Genomic DNA, 22,530 nt, shown 5'->3' with positions numbered 1-22,530 from the left:
GTCCCAATGCATTCATTTACATACTGTAGTTGTCGGAGTGAGGGGAACCTGCCACTACTCTAGGGATCTACCGCAGCTAGAGGGCGTTCATCCATTCTCCATATACGGAATAGAAAAAACATCAACAACTCCTCAGCATTTCACAATCTCGGACCCTGCCCGATACTACAAACAGAGTGCGTCATAAAGCCTCTATAATGATCAATATATTAAATATATTTTTGAGCAAAACTGACAAAAAGAAAAGAAAATTACGCTGATTTTTTTCTTCTTCCTTTAATGAGGATATTTGTTGAAAGGTCACGCTCACATATTTTGTATATTCTTATAAAGAATATTAGATGATTAAGTTTTTTCTCGAATATATCTTTTGATCAAAGTCATTAGTTCGCTAATTAAAAGCTCTAACAATGACGGGAAAATATTGTTTTTTAAGGCGTGGAAATTGGTGGGAAGTTTTTCATTAAGTAAAAAGCCAGGAACATAATTTTAACCCATTGTATCACCACTATTACAATATGTTGCATTATACAGACACTGCTCCACCACACCCCTCCGGTGAACCTTGACCTTACAACCTGGTGTACGTCGGAGTGGGATCTTGCAAGACGTTGTTGTCGCCCCAGGAAGACAGGTCATCAGGAACCTCATCAGGAGGGCGTCAAGTTAGCTCGTAAAGGTCTCTGATTCTGATGGGTTGTGGAGGGAGTCGACTGGTGGGAGGCTGAATGGTCGCGGCTCTCAGCACATGATACTGGCCTGGAGGAGCCTTTTGATCCAGGTGGTAAAGGTGTTTAGTATGGAGGAGAGGCTCACTTATCCCTGGAGGGTGTCGGCTGAACACAATATTGGGCTAGGAACACAACCGCCGAGGGTATCTCAATGGTTGTGTTGGATAAGGTTACGTTAGGTTACTTTAGTTTAGATTTAGGTTAGGTCTGGGTGAAGCCGATAGTGACAGAGAGCAGATAACTATTACAAGGTCCTCTTTAATACAATGGACGTTAGACGGTGTTGGAACTCTTGGGTCGTCTTCCAGATGTAATGGATGACGCCTCCTCTCCTCCTCCTCCCATGAAGCGGCCCAAACTCACGCCCGACCTTCGTGAACTTGTTGGAAATAGTGTGGAAAAATATTAGGGGATTGGACTTAATGCATAGCTGCGGTCTTCTTCTTTTTTCTCCTTTCTTAAATGTTGGAGGTCGAAAGGATAACATTAGTCCGAGTCTGTCTGTCTGTCTGTCTGTCTGTCTGTCTCCTGGCACAAGCAACCAGCGGCGGCCACGAGAAATAATATGATGACATTTCCAGATTTTTTTATTTTTATTTAATTTTTTTGGTATTTACTATTTTTTATTTTTTTTTGAGCAGCTTTGATCATCGTAAGAGGTGAATTGCTCTCTCGTAGATGGACAAATATTTTCACGTTTAGCAACTTCAGTCACCAAATTTTTCGAGTTAAGTAAAGAACTAAACAAACTCGGGAACACATGTAGGTTGGGGCCATGTTAAAGTGTTTACTTCACCAATGGCTGAGTAGTGAACTAAACTCTTCACCTCAATAAAGTTGCCGATCGTTGCGGTTTGTTTGTGTCAACTTTTGGTCTCTGTGAGGAAGTTATCGCTGGTAAAGATCGAAAGAGACTACGGGGGAGGAGAACTGCTGGAATAAGACCAAGTGAAGAAAAGGTAAAGGAAATTTGGACGATAAAAGGGAAGAGATACAGGAAAATTTTAATTAGAGACATATATTAGGAAAAATAAAACGAAAACGGCAATGATTGACATAAATTCAAATAACAATACTGAAAAGGTGAAATGAAGAGCAAAAAAAAAAATAAAACATTAAATGTCAATCGACTAGAAAAACAAAATAAAATAAGAAGATAGAAAAAAAAACGATTCACTGTAAAAAAAAATGAAAAATCAATTAAAAAATGTATTGTCGGGCTTTGTAACCATAACAGTATAACAGTACAGCAATTTAGAAAGGAATTTGGACCAAAATATTTAGGTATTTTATGTAATTGGAATACACAAAAAAGATTGTCTTTTTTTTTACGTAAATATAAATTGTGAAAGAGAAATTGACTGGCTGACTGACTGACTGACTGACTGACTGACTGTAAAGATTATTAGACAGGTGAAGTGAGTGTATTAAAGAGTGTTGTAATAGATGATAAAAGCAAACAATAGAAAAATTGTGTTTATTAGATTTTCGTAACAATATACTTGGTGATAAAAAAACAATAACTTGAAATATAACAGGAAATAAACTAATAATTAAAACAAACTAATTAAAAAAAATAGATGTAAAAATCACAGAGTTTAAGAAATTAGAATAAGTGATGAAATAAAGACGTTCTTAAAAATAACAAATTTGAAAGTGAAATACGTGATGGTGTTTAGATAATGGTGATGTATTTTATTCAAAGCACCAAGACTGGGATCACCATCATATCACACTAAGATTTACTGACTGAGATGGTGATTATTATCGAGAATCTGGCATCTAAGTGACTATTTTTTTAATCTGAATTCCGAAAAAAAAATATTTATTGAAATTCCACGTACAGTACCTCTTCCACCCCTCACCCCTCATCACCTTCCCCTCACCTCTCATCCCTTTTCTCTCACCTCATGTCTCCCTTTCATCCCTTTCTCCTCCCCCTCAAAATTACAACTCACCCGCCCCCTCACTTCTTGCTCTTCCTCCCTGCCCTCTCTGCCTCCCTCCCTTCTTCCCACCTCTCCCCCTCCCCTCTCATCACCTCTCCCCCTCCCCCCTTCTTCCCACCTCTCCCTCCCCTCTCATCACCTCTTCCCAAACCAATAAAAAAGAGGCGGAAATTAGACCTTGATGGGAGGGGACAAAAGCCCAGATAAAAGACTTGACACGAGATGGAATTATTATTATTTTTTTATTAATTTCGATGAATATTTCCCCCATCTCTCACCTCGCGTTTCATCAACATTTTTCACGAGGCGTGTAGAAAGAGAGGGGTGAGGCGTGTAGAGAGAGAGGCGAGGCGTGTAGAAAGAGAGGGGTGAGGCGTGTAGAGAGAAAGGTGAGGCGTGTTGAGAGAGAGGCGAGGCGTGTAGAGAGAGGCGAGGCGTTTAGAGAGAGCCGAGGCGTTTAGAGAGAGAGGCGTGTAGAGAAAGGCGCGGCGTGAAGAGAGAGAGGCGTGACGTGTAGAGAGAGAGCTGAGGCGTGTAGAGAGAGAGCCGAGGCGTGTAGAGAGAGAGGCGTGTAGAGAAAGGCGCGGCGTGTAGAGAGAGAGGCGTGGCGTGTAGAGAGTGGGGCGAGGCGTGTAGAGAGAGCCGAGGCGGAGGATGTTTGTGAATGAAGGTTTGATTTTTACAGCGAAAAAAATCACTGAGGAAAAAAATAAATTTCTTTGTAATGATGATGGAATCCCTGACAAGTATGTTACGCTAAAACATGAAGTGATAATTGTGAAGTAGCGATAACCTCTATGTATGTTTTTGGAAACTTTTGAGTGGTCATAGACGTTCATGTAGATGATTTATTAAGTATATAAATGAATAGATGAATAACCTAACCTAACCTAACTTACTTTAGGTCAATTTAGGCTACCTTATGATGGTAAATGACGTATTATATAAAACCGTTTTTTTTACCATAGCGAATTAATATCCATTAAGTTGTTGTAATTAAAAAAGTTTCCCTTTGTGACAAAAACGTCAGTTGCGTTTTAAAGCTTAATTGGCGATTATCAATTTAGCGACACACACACACACACACACACACACACACACACACACACACACACACACACACACACACACAGGCTTGGTGCACCATTGTGTAATGGTTCTTAATTGTGCCATTTGTCAGCGTTTTACAAATCGGTGGAGTATAGCGGTCAAGTGGATAATGCACTCACCTTCTGCTTTATGGTGGTTCGATATGGGGCAGCTGTAAACTGGTGCCTAACTTTACAAGTTGGGGATTTGAAAGCAGTGTAGTGCCGGTCACGTCGCCTCCCGAAGGTTAAGTGTCCAGTGTACTGTATCCACACTGTCCGTAACGGCCAGGCATGCCTATGAGACTCACAAAACAGTAGTAACAAATTTAGTTATATTTTTCGTTTGGTTTTTACCGTTTCATCAGCTGGAGTCTTATACAGTAAAATATCCTTCAAACATCTCTACAGCAAGATATCAACAGTACGTCTCATTACACACCCTACTTAATAATACAATATCTAGTCTCTTAACATTTACTGGAATAGCATCTCAACCCGGTCTTAATAACTGACTAACACTCTAAGACTACATAATATATCACATATTAATTGTAAAGCAGTTGTCAGAATGTGTGCTCACTGACTGTAAAGTGGTGAGATACACAGTAAAGTATAAAGAGAATGGATGCTCTCCACCGTGTATTTCATCAACACGGTTTCACATTTTCCAATAGCGTGTCTAAAAGATTTTATTCATACCTGGGAACTCAGACACCTTTATATCTTTTCACAGTATATAAACATCAGTAAAATATAGGTGTAATTTCTAAAAATCTTTACTAAATTACACCTTCATGTTCTCTAGTATTTCCTCATGAAATTAATATTCACTCTGCACTTAATTACATAATTCTCTTACCAACTCCCTTAAACTATATTGATTTAGATTAAGATAAATAAGTGACTGATTCTTGTTGATTAAAAATAGAAAACACTTTATTCTCAAACCTTTCTTGGTGATAGTCTGAAGAAATTGAAACCTAAGTAATAATGTAAGGCTTGGACTCCTGTAATTTTGCTGAATTATCTGAACTAAGGCACATATACAGGTACATATATGCCTTAGTTCAGATAATTCAGCAAAGTAAATTAAAAGACAAATGTTACTGAACTTGTTATGAAGTTTTCTGGGTATTTTTTTTTCTTTCTCTATATTGGAATTAACAATCTCTCTAACTTTTATTTTTCTCCATTATTTTAAATTCTTACTCAACAACATTTATTTTAAACCCAGTGTTTTTTAAACTCCTTTTTTTATGCTCTGAAATGATATTATTTTAGAATTAAGCCTCAATAAACACTACAAGCAGACGGTGTACCAGTACTATGCACAGGTCATCTACCTAGCAGAACAGGCTGTAAATAAACAGTGTATGAATACTAATGTTATGGTGGGGTCCCATTAGGCAACAGATAACTTTCATTTAGTCTTTATGTACGGATCTCCAGCATAGTCCCCCGCCTCTCCCTCAAGAGAAGTAGTGATAGCGAGGATCAACTCAATGTGGATAAAACTATGCAGTGGCTTCATCCTCCTGACCTGACCTGACCTGACCTGACCTCCTCGTAGCAAAAACAGCAGAAACATAAAAAGTAACATGAAACAGCCTAGGCAACAGCACCACCTTCCCGAAGTGTAAGCAGCAGTAGCAGCAGCAACAGCAGCAGGCAGCAGGAGGACCTGAGATCTGGAGGAGCAGAGGAACAATGTCGGAGCTTGACCTTGCTGCATTTCTCCTGTTGGACGTCGCTGTAGGAGAGCGTCGCTGTTACCTTCTTCAGGAACACCGCCTGAGTCTTGCCACACTTGAGGTAACTCAGACCGTACACACACGACAGGAAACCCGCCCGGATGCTGTCAGGGAGAGAGGGAGAGAGTATGAGAGATGAGGGAGAGTATGAGGAGTGAGGGAGAGTATGAAGGGTGAGGGAGAGTATGAGGGGTGAGGGAGAGTATGAGGAGTGAGGGAGAGTATGAAGGGTGAGGGAGAGTATGAGGAGTGAGGGAGAGTATGAAGGGTGAGGGAGAGTATGAGGAGTGAGGGAGAGTATGAAGGGTGAGGGAGAGTATGAGGGGTGAGGGAGAGTATGAAGGGTGAGGGAGAGTATGAGGGGTGAGGGAGAGTAGGAAGGGTTAAGGGGAGTAGGAAGGATTAGGGAGACTGGTGGGAATGGAAGGGAAGTGTTGGATGGCATGAGAAAGATTAATTGAATTTTGAGAGAGAGAGAGAGAGAGAGAGAGAGAGCTGAGTACTAGTTATGAGTAACACACACACACACACACACACACACACGTCAGTCACTATTCATCATTATCTTCAGTATATTTTATCTGGAGTTAATGTGGTTCCTACACTGTCTTAATTACACCTGAAAACAGATCACTCACACTGACCACACCTCATCACTAAACATCTCTAATAACATAGCATAACATAGCATAACATAACATAACATAACATAAGTCAGTTTAATCCACAAGAAAGATGAGAATAAAAATGAAGAGATAAAACACAAGTTATTATATATATGTGTAGAACGTTGTTGTGTTCACCTGGTAGTTGATGTAAATTAAACATTGTTGATTTTTATTCAATATTGTTCATGGTATTTAAGTAAACACACTGACAGACCAAATCCTTTTCACCTCCTCACTATTGGAGAAATATTATACTTTATTCAATCGAATTTATCCTCGGAGTCAAAAAAATAGCAAAAATATAATAACTAATAATCTTAAAGATGTATGTAATAAATGATGTGTAAATCAGCTTGACGTGTACGTGTAAGTGTGTACGAATACTGCAGGGAGAGTGAAGGTTTACACTACAGCGCCATCTGTGTGTGTGTGTACGAGTAGGTATGCGCCAGGTGTGTTCAGGTATACGCCAGGTGTGTTCAGGTATACGCCAGGTGTGTTGAGGAATACGCCAGGTGTGTTGAGGAGGTATACGCCAGGTGTGTTCAGGTATACGCCAGGTGTGTTCAGGTATACGCCAGGTGTGTTGAGGTATACGCCAGGTGTGTTCAGGCCAGGTGTGTTCAGGTATAGGCCAGGTGTAGTGCCACTTACCAGCATATGTTATGGTCTCTCTTGGCGTCGGAGAGGTTGAGTCTTATATGCTCTTGGTTGATGAGATATTTGAAGTGTAGGTGGCAGCGATCCCAGTCCTCCTGCATGTCCTTGATACACACCCCGTGAGACAGGTACTCTGTGGACAGGTCATCATAGGTCATCATCTCCAACCCATGTCCAAAAAATCTCCCAATAATTCCTAAGTCGATGTATTTCTCATAACTGGTGAATAGGTAAGTACATTATTTATCTGCCTCTTTTTTTTATACACGAGACAAAGATGGCAGCCAAATTACACAGAGACTCGTACTATATTGGGTAGTTTCAGGGGAGACGTAAAGGGAAAAAAACGAACGAATTTTTGTGAAGAAGAGGATCGGTATCACTTTCGTGTGCCTTGTAAAACGACCCCAAATAACTTTATCTCCTCCTCCGCCTCCTCCTGTAGTGACGGCTCCTCCTTCGGGATTACTTAAGCCCTGACAGCATCCTTCACTCTCACTGCCACCAGGATTATGATAACACTGTCAGAGGCTTTTCCTTTAGGATTGTATTTATTATTTTTTTGCTGACCGACCATACTGAGGGGCTGTGACTTTAATGTCTGAGTGGTGCTTTAGTGTGTGTGTGTGTGTGTGTGTGTGTGTGTGTGTGTGTGTGTGTGTGTGTGTGTTGATAATACTACAAATTCTAATGCTTCCTCTTACATCTTCAGGTTATATAGTTAAGACACCCAAAGTTATATTACCCACATAGTTCATCATGGCAGGTGAGCTGAGTGTGCAGTAATGGATGAAGATTGCGGAGTGGAATTCAGACATATAAGCTTCGGTGTAGAGTCAACGTAATTATAAACGAGAATATCATATAACCAAAGGACCCAAACCCAAACTACTGTTGTACGAGTAAAAGGCAGATGGTAAATAAGAGGCAGTGTTAAAATTCTCGGTGTAGACCATAGTGGGCTGCCAAACACATCAGGTGTGAGGAAAACATTGATCGAGTCAGGAGAAGTTTCTGACGCTCTCCACAGAATTCATAAAGGTAATTGTCACAAGAGTTGGGAACCTACGTGCAAGATATTAATTTCTGTACATACAAAGTTCAGATACTTAGAAAGCCAACACAACAAAATTAAAATACCAGACTGAGATTTAGCAGAGAAATGAGAACGAGGCTTGAAAATGACGAGACATTCCTGCATAATGTCATGTTGAGTAATGCGTCCCACTCTCGGCTTTGTGGTCTGGCTAATAAGCAAGACGTGAGGTTGTGAGCCAGTGAGAACACCCACAGAGAAACTACTGAGTGTAGAGAAAGGTACAGTGTGGTGAGCTGTGGACCAAAAGAACATCGTAGAGCTCTTATGCTTCGAGGAATAGCTTGGAAATCTTCTTTCCCTCACTTTTCAACACTACCAAAATTTAATCCGAGATAAATTTTTGCCAGTATTGAAGAAAAACAGAAGAGAGCGGATGAGGGAAGATGGAGCATCATCCCACACGTCAAATTCCACACTAGAAGACCTACAAGGGGGATTACCAGGTGTTCGTCTCGTGATTACTTTCCCTGGGGCTATTATCATGGATCACGTGTACCAGAACCCTCCACACATCATTAGAATCTTCAAACAGAAATTAACGGAAATGTCAGGTGGTAAATGGACAGGAAGGATCATAGCACATTATGAATTATCTGCCTTGACTGTTTACGTTTTTAACTATGTAGTCACGAGACAGTATAATGATTGTTAATACCATGCATACCTACAAAGCGGAACATCTTATCACCGAATAAAAGGCTGAACACCGTACACTTGAACAATGAACTCTTACACAATAAACAGTTAGTAACACTCAAACACAAAACACTGTATACATCTCAACACTTTAACATCTGCAACTGAGCATTAGACCTTAAACTCCATGTGGTGGATGACATGACACATAAACTCTGTGTTTTTGGGTGACAGGTCCGAACCCTCCTCAGGACTGACGCCTCATTTACCCTGGGCTAAAACTTTTTTCCTTATCGTAAATCGTAAACTCAGCTCAAAGTTATATATTTAACAACTGCTGTAACTTTATTTTGTTATCTATCACCTTTATGAAGAGATGACCAGCACCTGCTTAGCACTACTGTAGACACAAGCTGGGCAGTAACTATGGTACACTTGTTAGACACCCCAGTTTTGTTTGCCTGAGGATTAACCACCTTAACGCTAGCTGGAGGGTTTGGTTAGATTAGATTATCGTTGGGTAGATTAGGTTAGGTTAGGCTTGGTTAGGTAGGGTCAGGTTAGGTTAGATTAGGTTTGGGTAGGGTAGGTTCAGTTACGTTAGGTTAGCGTTCGGGGGGTTTAAGTCTTCAGGTAAATTAAGCTAGGGTGTTTGGTCTTCAGGTGATCCCATTCTACACACAGAGGCTTACTAGAAATGAAACAGACCGTAACCTCTCATACAATACCTGAGGATATATTTCTTTAGAACCTGTAGAGCGATGTTGAGGAAGAAATGTCAAAGTGTCATGAAGATTGATGTTGGTGTTTACAAAATCTGAATAACTTTTTCCAAGGTTATGAAAAAAATCCAAAAGGAAATTCAATGCTATATTTTTGTGTGCATCATCGTCAAAAATACACAAACGTACAGTCTAATAAACAAGTGTCGCCTCAGTCTTCTACTTTTTTTTCTCTCACAATACTGCTCCTGATCTTATTGGTTCTGAGTGTTAATGTCGTTCGGTTTTCTGGTTCATTTTGGTAACGTCCTCTGGGGGTTTTCCTTGCTTTGTGACGGTACTTGGTTCCCCCTCGATCCCTGGAAAGATGATATTGCAGCTTATCCCTCTTAGGACGAGGAGGTTTAGCTTCTCAGGTGGGGTGGATGGTGGAGGAAAAATCCTAAACACCTTAACGTGTTCCACTTGCATGGTTGTTCTTGGTGTGTCAGACGTGCTGATAAAGGAGACTTCGTTATTTTTTTTATTTCTAACAATTCTGTTTTTCCAGTGTTTCTTCGTTCAATTATCCATTCGTCTTTTTTCTGTTTCGTTATCTATTTTCATCTATGTCTCTCTCTACGTACGGACGTTTATAAGAGGTCTCTCAGTCTCTTTTACTCTAATTGGGACGAGCTGTTGATGTCTTTTCATTAACACAGAAGGCGATAACCTCAGGCATAGAAAGACAACTGAGAAAACATAAAAATAAAACACCAGGCCAGAAAAAGTCATCAAACTGTATAGCCTGTGACCTTGAAGTACAAAGACAATATTTGTTTTCCATTTGATATTTTTTTTGTTTTCAGTACAAGTAAACACACCAGGATATAAAGCTACGGAGGATGTAGCTTTTGTCTTGTTTGCTCCAGGGTCTTTTGTTTACATTGAGCTAGGTAGAAATAATCTTTTATAGTTTTTTCGTGTTATTTTTCCATGTGTGCAGTTATGGTCACTGTTAATTGTTTAAGGTTGTTGTAGTTTACTAACGATTGGTAAGGTAATGCACGAATCGTTTGAATATTAGTTGATGGATAATTATATTCTTCTCAGGGATTCTGTCTGTTTGTCCTTTTTTTACATTTCTTTGTCCTCACTTGATGATGTGTTAAGTCTTCCACGGGTGAGGACAATATTGCTGTATATATGAGGCACGGTGAGGTACAGGTGAGGCTCCTCTGTGCACACGGTACATCATCACTCGTGTTAATTAATGATATAGAGTCACTGTGATGGGTTGCAGTATAGTTATTACCATCATCATCGTGTCATTTACCCGAGGCTCCATAAATCTCGTGAAGCCCTGCAATAATATCCGGCCTACAGAGTGGAGGTGATTTAGGTAACAAAAGACTAAGGAAAAGACGCTGAATCACCTGCACTCTGAAGGCCGGATATTATTGCAGGGCTTCACGGGATTAATGGAGCCTCATCTGGATAATTATACTAAAAGATGTTCCATAAGACGATTAAGGTCAAAGGTCCAGGTCGTGTTACTTTATTGTAGCAAAAGTAACATGTAACGTGACGTCCTGTACTGTAATGATTTCTAGGTGTGATTCTTGTACTCCTAGATGGTGGTGTGTTCTAGGGACAGACAGAAAAGCTGATACAAAGAGAGACAGAGAGAAAGGGTAAGCGGTGAGGACGTGGTGTGGGCGTGGCTCTCCCTCACCTCAGGCTGGCGGCCAACACGATTACATTCCAAAACTTGCTTAAATTTTCGATGAGTTGTGGAAGTTGCAAAAGCGGCTCTTCCCAGAGGACGGCCGGGGGACTAACCTAATCTTCACAGGCGATGGGATTTCAAAAACTAACATCATCTTTATTTTGTTTATTTTAATATTCATTCTGTTTACGTATTAAATCAGTAATATAACGCTCTAATGGTTTGTTACATTAGAGTAGTGCTTTTATTCTGCATTACTACATGAAACTGATATTTTTAAGCAGAGGACAACCCCAGAAAGCTCTTGTGGTTGAGGAGGTTGGGGCGGTAAGAGGAGACAAGAAACACGCTACAATAGAATCTTTTGATCATATTGACTGTTATGTCGTTCAACATTCAATATCTGTCCCCACACCCAACATAAATTCATAAACTTAACACCTGTCTATAAATTCAGACTGTGAAATACCCAGCAACCTGTTTATAACTCACTTTTATAAGCCGTATTTAATCCTCGCGTAAATGATATTACACCAATTATATTATGAAATATATTCATCACACTAGAAATACTAATGCTATAGGTTGCAGGTTACTCATTATAATTGCAAAGGTAATCTACACGTTTATATACAAGGCTCCACCAGACAAGACCTTATTAAGGAAGCCAAGGGAAGAACGAAGTGTTGTGAGGACAATTATAAGGTAAATCAAGAAAAATTAAAGAAAACAACGATTTACGATTATTTATACATTCACCAAAATCCATCGAGAACTGTAGTGTACATTCCCTCTTTGTGCTGTACCAGGATAAATGAATTAAACATTTAGAATTTTAGATCGTGAAAATTTCAGCTATTTAACGCTTCCTGTTAAACGAATAACGCCACGATTAAAAAAATGCACGTTTACAATTTAATGAAAGAAATGGGAATAATAGTGTCTTGTTACTGATATTTTTTATTTATAGAGACGAATTATTATTTTTTTCTCTCCCTCGTCTCACTGGTGAAAAGGTTAAAGGTGCAACAAAATTGGTGATGGGGAAAAATACCGGAGTGGGGGAAACCTGTAAGAGAATTTCATTAAAAATTCCGTTTTAGTATTATGTAACGCGATAACGGATATATAAGCCTTTCCTTCTACCTTGACTAATTAACAGGTTTTTTTTTACATGAATAACATCTGAAAATCGTTCTTACGTGAAATAATACATAAATGGACGATATAATACTAGTGTGTTATGTGAACTCTGAATACATGTTGACTAAGAACTAGTTAGGTGGGTTTTTTTTATCATATATCCAATGGGGGAATATATTATCTTAGGGTCCTTTAATATTCTGGTATTTAGGGTATGTGCTTTGAACCTTACTCTTGCTGGTCAGGGAGGTGGATAGTTCCCCCTTTAAGTAGAAAATGCCCTAAACTGTACACCTCTATGAATAATGTATTGTGTTGGGGGTATGCAAGGCTGGTGATGATGGTGATTGTGATGATGGTGATGATGATGGTGATAGTGGTGGTGAAGGTATAGCAATATTGACCCCTTGTTTGTTTATAGTTTGGCAGAAAGGATTAAAAGTTAAACTAGAAAATAAAAGTTGTGAAAGTAAACAAATGAAAGAATGAGAGACAATAGAGATAAAGAAAGAAAGAAAGAAGAAGATATAATTTTACCGTTGAATAAAATGCAAAAAAGGAATACGAATTATAACAAAGAATATAGAGCCAATTATATTCATTCCCTGTAGCGTATTCTAGTTAGTGATATCTAACTGTTAAATATCCACATCTGCCGGTAACAAGCTATCGTGTACCTTGGTTACAGCCAGACCGAGGTGATATTATTCCTGGGTATAGGGCTACACTCCCACCCGCCCATTCTTCAGTACTAAATAGTCATGGATTTACAGCAGCAGCAGTTGTTATGATACAGACCAGGTAAACACAGACCCAACCTTGTTAAATACTGTTCCTGGAGGTGTTATTAACGTGTGTGGCGCTAATGATGTTGATTAGGAGAGGAGGAGGAGTGCGAGGAGGAAGAAAAGTGGGGATGTAAAGGAAATAAGTACGAGGGCGTGATGTGGGGAGGAAGGAGAGGAAGGATGAATGGTAGGATAGAAGAGGGAGGAAGAGAAGTTGATGTAAAATTAAAATATTCAAGGAGAGGGAGGAGAAAAGGAGAAGGGGAGGGGGGTGGAGAGAAAGGAAAGTCAAAGAAGAAAAGGAGGCATAAGAGAGTATAAGAATGGAGGAGGATGTAAAGTTGGGAGAGAAGTGAGAAAATAAAGAGGGAAGGGAGACTCATTGAGGAGGGGGAAGTCGAGGAAGAGGAGGAGCAGGAAGAGGAGGAGGAGGAGGTAATCTTATATGTTTATCGTCAAGGTACAGGAACATAAACATACATCAGGTAAGAGATAACACCTTCCCACACCTGCCCACACCCACCCACACTTGCCCACACCCACCCACACCTACCCACACCCACCCACATCTGTCCACACCCACCCCTACCTGCCCACACTTTCCCACACCTGCTCACACCCGCCCACACCTGACCACACCCGCCTGCCCACACCCGCCTACACCCTCCCACACCCGTCCCCACCCGTCGCCACATCCGCTCAACCACCGCACTATTATACCCCGTTAATGACCATGACCTTTGACCTTCCACGCTATGACCTTGACCTATGTTATGGGGAATGATGTTGACGTTGTGTTTTGTACAGTTTATTTAATGATGTTTATAAGGATGTCTGTATCGAGGGAAGCGGTTATGAGTGAGTTGGCTAACACAGGTATAGATTCAGACAACGAGATATTTGGACATCAAGACACTGGGACATCAGACAACCAGACACTCGAACACCAGATAACAAAAACAATTCCTAATTTTTACCACAACCACCACACCACAACCACCACACCACCACCACCACCACCACCACCACCACCACCACCACCACCACCACCACCAACAACCTTACCCAAATTACACTTTAGAGTAACCATGAGTGGTCATCCATTCCTCTCTCTTCCTCTTCCTGCTACCGTATACCTCTTCCTACTTCCCTGCCTCTCATTCCTCTTTTATACACTTACTGAGACAATCCCTTCTCCCCTGTCTCTTATTATGTCTCTTATTCCTTATATAAATAACCATTCCCTCTTGTCTCTCTAGCTCCCTCCTGTGTAAACATGCTCACACAACCCTAAGTAATTTTTCTAATATCTGTGTTTATTCTGAAGGGGAATTAACATCTTCCCCTTCCATGATAATCGATTAGTGTGTAGTGACCTGAAGCAAGTATCAATAGACTGTGGTCAAGTCATCCCTGTGTTGAGCTGGTCACTGACTTGGAATGTTTGGTTGGAATTTTTTAATCCAAATTTATATTCATGCTGTTTAGGGTCGTAAGAGTTTTATGTGATGTGAATAGGAAATTTGATTTCGTTTACCCAGAGTAATTTTACTTTACAAGATCGTGGTATTATTATTATTATTATTATTATTATTATTATTATTATTATTATTATTATTATTATTATTATTATTATTATTATTATTATTATTATTATTATTATTATTATTATTATTATCATTATCATTATCATTATCATTATCATTATCATTATTATTATTATTATTATTATTATTATTATTATTATTGTTATTATTATTATTATTATTATTATTATTATTATTATTATTATTATTATTATTATTATTATTATTATTATTATTATTATCATTATCATTATCATTATTATTATTATTATTATTATTATTATTATTATTGTTGTTGTTGTGTTGGTGTGAGGGCTGGCGATCGGGAATGAGGTGAGGGCGAGTTGTCAGGAGTGGGGTGAGGGCTGGTTGTTCGAGATCAAGCTAGTAATCCCTCTTTGTGCTCAATTAAAACAATACTGTGTGTGTGTGTGTGTGTGTGTGTGTGTGTGTGTGTGTGTGTATGTGATCCCTGTCACAATGAAGATATAAGTTTTATTTAAAAATTCAATTAACAACAACAACAGAAACCTTGGGAAGACGTAAAAATAATAATTAACACCTGGAGGAGAACTGAGGTAAGGTGAACTAAGCTCTACAAACCTCAAAAGTTTCTGAAAAAAAGACAAAAGCTGATTTTATATAAAAGGTAAGTAATGAGATTTTTGGAATTGAATAAACAAGTTACTGGATATTTTAGATTTTAATAGAAGTAGTGTGTATAAGAGTTGGTATATAATAAAGAACGTGTATTCATTGAGGTGTGGGATTGAGAGAGATGGAAAAAAAAAGAGAAATTCTGAGAAGATCTGAATAACTGCTTTAAAAAAAAATTAGTATATAGCCAGGGGGTTGTGGAGAGGGTTGTGGAGAGGGTTGTGGAGAGGGTTTGAAGAGGGTTTGAAGAGGATTTAAAGAGGATTGTGGAGAGGATTGCGTAGGAAATACATACAGGCAGAAACAAACAGGTACAGGGAGAATCTAATGAGGGAGATATTGCCAGGTGAAGGGTTGACAGTGAGTAAATATTGTCTCCTTTTTTTATCAACTCTGTAGTATAATGAAAGAGGAGCAAATAGCAGTTAACAAATAAAAGTTGAATAGAAAAGAGAGGATATTGTAGTGGTAGGGGAATTATTATTATTGTGAGGGGGTGAGTAGGAGGTGGTTGTGTGAAGTGTTAGAAGTAAACCAGAGAGTTATTTGAGGGCTTTGGTGTGACAGAGAAGGAGGATCATAGCTAAATGTAGTGAAGAAATAATGAGGTTGAGAAGAAGGCGGTGAGTGTAGAGTGTGAGTGTGTGTGTGTGTGTGTGTGTGTGTGTGTGTGTGTGTGTGTGTGTGTGGAAGAGATATTGCTCTCTTACTAGATTTAACAGTTAATGATAGAAATATATATATATAAACACGATTCAAACAAATGTATATAGTGTGTGTACTGACATGTAATTTCTTTCCCCCTCCTCTCTCTCTCTCTCTCTCTCATTATCCCCTAGTTATCTTCTTTCTCTGTATTTTTATCACCTTTGTCTCCTCTTCTTCCTGCTGTCACTCTCCACGTCCTCGCCCCCTTTCTTCACTTCACTTTTCTCGATCCTTTACCATTTCAAAAGGAAACTCACCAATTAGCCTTTTCAAGTTCTTTTTAATGAGAATCATCCGTCTGAGCAAACCTTTCAGCGTTTTACTCGGGTTAAACTTACATCTCTACATTTTCTGCCCCCAATTTTTTTTTTGTAAACAAACTTGTACAGGTCTACTAATTAGTGGCTATTGATCCCATAAGTTTAACCTTCTGCAAATTTGAGAATTATGTAACTTCCTGGATTTTTTTGGTCTGGGTTTTCTTGTTATTATTATTATTATTATTATTATTATTATTATTATTATTATTATTATTATTATTATTAACTTTGATTCCATTTGTAAGTGACGTTTGTACCTGTCCAACAACCAAGATATTTTTTTAATCTTCGTTAATCCATATCTATCAACATTGATGTGATCTTAGTGCAGTACAATATATAAGAACGGGATGACTGGCAGTTCTCTGGAGCTCTTCCCTCTCTCCCTCCCTCTCTTTCTCCCTCCTTCCCTTTCTCCCTCCCTCCCTTTCTCCCTCCCTCCCTCACACGACTCATAGCTGACTGTGGTGGCGGGTGTACGATATGGCGTTGATTTTCTCTTAAGGCTAAACCCATAAGATCAACCTCGAGGAAGTATCGACCCACATATCACACATTAACAAGAGCTCGACTTTAAGCTCACTCACTCACACCGGGCGAACAGATACTTTGAATGGATTAATAATTATGGTTATTAGTATTATAGAAATATTAATTACCAATGCTGTATTACAAACTTTATTATATCATTATTACTTTTATCATTAGTGTAGAGAGAAGGCAGAAAGACAAGATTAATTATTACTTTCATTAAAAACAGATTCTATAAACTTCATCACTAGATCTGAAATACGAAGAGAGAGAGAGAGAGAGAGAGAGAGAGAGAGAGAGAGAGAGAGAGAGAGAGAGAGAGACCATTTCCTCTGTCCATTACACCTGGCTGGTTCTGGCAGCAGTCTCCCCGTGGATATTATTTCCTCCGGCTTTCACACTTTCCTGGTTCTGGCAATAGTGTCTCCGTGGGTATTATTTCCCATCCCACGCACACTTGCCTCGCTCTGGTAACACTGTCCCCCATCGAGTGTGTTTCTGATAACTGTGTCGACTCCGCCTTGCTAAGAATAATAATATCTCTCTTTACCAGAAACTAAAGACTAACTTATGGAGGCACAGTGATGGAGAACAAGACAGCTGATGGGTAAAGGAGTCCATATTGGTAGAGTATTGGCGAGTTAATAAAGTAACACAGAAAACGCAAATTATATCTGAACATTAATATGGGTGACTTTAACACCATGATAGTATGGCAGGTGTCTCATACCAGGTGTCTCATGGCAGGTGTCTCATGGAGGGTGTCTCATGGCAGGTGGATCATAACAGGTGGTTCATGACAGGTGTAGGACTGACCTTTCTGGAAGACGGGGTCATCACAGAGGAAGGCCAGGGTGCTGCGGGCTCCCTTCAGGTGTTCCTCCAGTCCCGCTCGCTCCACTTCAGAGAGACATTGTGCCGTGTAGCCGTCGACACACTGCATGCCTTTCTTGAACGCTCTGTAGGGGGAAGAGAAGATGGAGGTGAGGTTAAGTGCTGTGAGGTAGAGAAGGGGGTGTGGAGGTGAAGGAGGCGTGGAGGTGAAGGGGGCGTGGAGGTGTGGGGGCGTGGAGGTGTGGGGGTGTGGAGGTGTGGGGGCGTGGAGGTGTGGGGGATGTGGAGGTGTAGGGCGTGGGGTGTGGGGGCGTGGAGGGTGTGAGGGGTGTGGAGGTGTGGGGGGCTGGTGGGGTGTGGAGGTGTAGGGGTTGTGGGTGGGGGCATGGGGTGCAGGGGTGTGGGTGTGGGGGCGTGGAGGTGTGGGGGTGTGGAGGTGTGGGGGCGTGGAGGTGTGGGGGCGTGGGTGTGCTGGGGGGATGTGGAGTGTGGGGCGTGGAGTGTGGGGGGCGTGGGTGTGGGGGGTGTGGGGGGTGTGTGGGGGTGTGGAGGTGTGGGGGTGTGGAGGTGTAGGGCGTGGAGGTGTGGGGTGTGGGGTGTGGGGATGTGGAGGTGTAGGGGGGGTGTGGAGGTGAAGGCGTGGAGGTGAAGGGGGTGTGGAGGTGTAAGGATGTGGAGGTGGGGGGTGTGGGGTGTGGGGGTGTGGAGGGTGTGGGGGGGTGTGGAGGTGTAGGGGGTGTGGAGGGTGAAGGAGGCGTGGAGGTGTGGGGGGCGTGGAGGGTGTGCAGGGGGCGTGGAGGGTGTGGGGGGGTGTGTGTGGGGTGCTGGGGATGTGGAGGTGTAGGGGGGGGGTGTGGGTGTGGGGCGTGGAGGTGTGGGGGCGTGGAGTGTGAGGGGGCGTGGAGGTGTGGGGGTGTGGAGGTGTAAGGGATGTGGGTGTGGGGGTGTGGAGGTGTGGGGGCGTGGAGGTGTGGGGACGTGGAGGTGTGAGGGGCGTGGAGGTGTAGGGGGTGTGGAGGTGTGGGGATGTGGAGGTGCAAGGGGGTGTGGAGGTGTGAGGGGTGTGGAGTAGAGTTGGGGGAAAGATACAACAAAGGGAAGGCTGAAGGGGAAGACAATAAAGATAATAATTAATAGAAACTTGGATAATAATCAGCGAATGGAGAAACATCATATGTGGTAGTACTAACTGCATATTGCAATAGCTAGACCCTTTAGAAGTAGCAATATTACTTCACTTTGTTAAGTCAGATGTATGATATTACACCCTTTAGAATTACCGGTAATGAGGCGGGTATAGTGTAGGTAATTAGAGGTGCTCAATTTAACACAGTAATAGTTGTACCCTAAGTTGTTGTTATTATTATTATTATTATTATTATTATTATTATTATTATTATTATTATTATTATTATTATTTACAATCCATCCATAATATATATTCATGATATTTCTACGTTCTATAAATACTTTTCCCTGAACTATATCAATTATAAGTCCATTTTCATAATTTCACACAACAACCATTTAAATTATGATCCCTGCAGAGCTAAACAGCATTTATTCCGCTTCTGATTTCACATTGTAATTTTCCTCGCACGTGTATGTAAACTTTTCTGTGTATTTTACGCATAATAATAATAATGGATTTGGAGCTTATGTTCTTTTGACCCTCTAAACCAGATTAAATTTCATTTTCGTTTCAACATTTTATTTCCCGGGTTTGAGTATTAATGTGGTTTTTTATAGTGAAGTATTTGTGGAATGTTTTTTATATACGACTCTTCATTACTGCGGCTACTATTACTACTATTACTGTAATATCTTATACAGTATATTAAATACCAATATTATTACTATTATACTACTACTACTACTACTAATAATAATAATAATACAACCATCATTACTACTACATCACTACTAATACTACTTCTACCATTACTACTAAGAACACTACTGCAAATACTATTAACACTAACTCCTCATAATTTCTACTTATATTTTACAGTCACACCCTCCACTTATATTTACACCCCTCTATACTTACACTCCCTCCACTTATATTTGCACACTCCCTCCACTTATATTTGCACACTCCCTCCACTTATATTTGCACACCCCTCCACTTATATTTGCACACTCCCTCCACTTATATTTGCACACTCCCTCCACTTATATTTGCACACTCCCTCCACTTATCAACATTTTTCTCTCTCTGTTATTTCTATTTTATTATTTTTTCCACCTCCAAATATCTTTTATCACTGCCCATGCATCAGGTAATTCTCTCTCCCTGTGACGTCTTATGCGCCCACTCCCTGTGTTGTCTCGCCTCCCACTCTCACTCAATAATTCATTACGGTAATAAATGTGTCCTTGTATTTTGTCATTATTTGTCTGTGTCTGTTTGTCCTTTTTTTTATGTTTTTGTATTGTGTGTGTTTGTTTGTTTTTGTATTTCTAGAATTTTTTATTTTATTTTATTATTTTTTTGTTTTTTCTCTTTTTGTTTCTCAGCCTTATAAATTCTTTCTTCTCATTCCTTTTTTGCTCAGCTTCCTCTCTCTCTCTCTCTCTCTCTCTCTCTCTCTCTCTCTCTCTCTCTCTCTCTCTCTCTCTCTCTCTCTCTCTCTCTCTCTCTCTCTTTTCCCAAGGTCTCTTCTCTTTGTCAACTCTACACATTAGTTTTCCTGTAATATCATGAAATAATTAACCAGATCTTCCCAGGTTGTTTATAAAGTCCTATGATGTGTGTGTACAGTCTAAGAAAAAACTATCTTCCTAATTTTTGGTGAATACATCCGCGTAAAGGTTGAACCATCAGTGTACAGTCGGGGTCAAAATTTAGCTTCCGCTCAAAATGAAGCAGTGTCGACCCCAATGAGATGAAACAGTCAGGGTAATACTGTACTTCGTAAACTGTTAGCAGACCTGTGGAACCTTTAAGGGAGCTCAGGCTATACCAGTGATTCACATAATGACTTACTTTCTCAGATGATCAATCATTATTATCATTATACAGTAATAGTATTCGAACCATCATTCGTTGACCAACTCGAAGCTTTTATCTCGTCAGACATACCAACTGGCCAGATGTAGTCACGTTTTCAGTATAATCCGCCAGGTTTCAATATTCCCCGGCCAAGGCTCAACCAACACTTGTTCCTTATACTGTGCACAATCCCCTTGAACACACTACACATCTAAAGCCTCGGTGTGTTCCATCATTTGGTTCACCATGTCCACTACATTGGATTATTGGATGTGTAAGTTTTACGCTAGTTTGAATGGTTACCCAGACTCTGTTTCTCTGACCTACAATACAGTGATAGTTAACCTCTGGCCACATGAGGTTGGAAATGTTTAGTTAGTGTTTTTTTTCACTAAAACCTGCCCAAAATTTTTTGTTGTCCTGATAAAAGCGAGTTATGTGTTGATACAAACTATTACCTTAATTAATCCGGTCATGAATACGATTTGCATAAAAAAACGTGTCTATTAGCCAGTCAAGGTTAGGGGAGTGTATGTAGCTTTAGTAAATTACATAATAAAATAACCTGACCTGCCCCCTAGTTAACATATTCAATTACAAATTTAGATTTAATACAACAGGCTTACAACCCTTACCAAATACTGCAATTTACACATCACTATGGGATAACATTACTCACATACTGGTGAAATTTACTAACTCTAAAACTGCGAGTTACAGTTCAACATTACAGAACACAAATTCTCCAATATTTTTTTTGGTGTGTGTGGGTTATGTATTGTGTATACAAAGAGTAACACGTATAGTACTCGATGATCACATGAGTAATCTGGAGAATAAATATAAAGAGGAAATAAATTTCTTGTGGGAATGTTAACAGTAATATCAGTCACCAGCAATGAGTTACGACGCAGCGCATCAAGCAAAAAAAAAATCATTAATTCCTTAAAGTTAATGTTTGTGGGTCGAAACAATACTAACTTTTTAAAATAAACTCCAGACAGTAAGCCAGAGGTAGGAAAATAACTCCAAGTCTCAGTGGGGCTCTGGGTCGTGTGGTCTGATATGAACAATACTTTCCTTCGTCTCGGCCTACTACATTACCGCCACTCCCTCAAGCTACACCCACTACCCTACACACCGAGGTTCTCCCAAGTGAATAATGGAATTTACAAACCTGACTTTAGATATTTGTTTTAAGATGATACGAAAAATTTGTCTTCTTATATAATCTAGGCTAAGTTAATATGCCTTGGTGGGTTAATAGTAGTGGTAGTGGTGAGTGAATACGGCTGACTTGCATGGTAGTATTTTCGGTTCACTGTAGCAAATTGTGGTGACTGTTACTCTTCCTGTGTAGAGAAACGATGATTAGTGAATTATTATCGTTTGTGTTGCGGAGCTGGTTATTGTACACACATACAATTAAATCCTACGATATTTATTAGTTTTATGTAAGTCGCCATGTAGATCTACAGTGGTGGGCCAAACGTTCAACTATCCACCTTATAAGTCATTATTATTGTGTGTGTATATATATATAGTTACAGTCAGTCAACCTGTGTTAATGTGTTATTTTACCAAATGACCGACAACAATTAATTTCTTTGCGAAATAATTGTTCCTAAGCTAACCTAACCTAACCTAAATTGAGTCCAAATTTTAATGTTCACTTTGGTGATTAATTAAAAAATTCCGGTTATTTCACTAAATAACTGATTACACAGGTTGACTGTAACAGATATACCAGGTTTTGTTATACACGACCTGGATTATTATTATAAAATGTTGGTTAAGCCTTTGTTTTATTAATATGTTCATTGTTCCGAATTCTAATTTCTCATTGTGTTCATTTAATTTTTGGCTCTAGTTTAAGCAGCTTTCCCACAGTAGAGTATCATTATATAAATGGGCAGCATTTCACTGTTAACATGAAAGAGGAGCTTCCAAGAA

The 22,530-nt window shown here is 39.8% G+C and overlaps 1 protein-coding gene across 1 annotated transcript in view; it reads right to left on the bottom strand.

The window, feature by feature from the left end:
• Nucleotides 1–3,271: 3,271 nt before the first annotated feature.
• Nucleotides 3,272–22,530, bottom strand: part of LOC121854349 — a 43,813-nt gene continuing 24,554 nt past the window's right edge. The window contains exons 3-5 of the mRNA XM_042348955.1: nucleotides 17,565–17,707; nucleotides 6,845–6,983; nucleotides 3,272–5,626 (exon numbers count right to left, since the gene is read on the bottom strand). Of these exons, the coding sequence (XP_042204889.1) occupies nucleotides 5,380–5,626; nucleotides 6,845–6,983; nucleotides 17,565–17,707 (529 nt within the window). The 3' untranslated portion in view covers nucleotides 3,272–5,379. The remainder of the gene's footprint in view (nucleotides 5,627–6,844; nucleotides 6,984–17,564; nucleotides 17,708–22,530) is intronic.

This window comes from Homarus americanus, unplaced genomic scaffold (genome assembly GCF_018991925.1).
Source record: "Homarus americanus isolate GMGI-L3 unplaced genomic scaffold, GMGI_Hamer_2.0 scaffold54443, whole genome shotgun sequence".
Taxonomy (NCBI): Eukaryota; Metazoa; Arthropoda; class Malacostraca; order Decapoda; family Nephropidae; genus Homarus; species Homarus americanus.
Note: the sequence above shows the minus strand (reverse complement) of the source record. Positions and strands in the feature narration are given on the sequence as shown.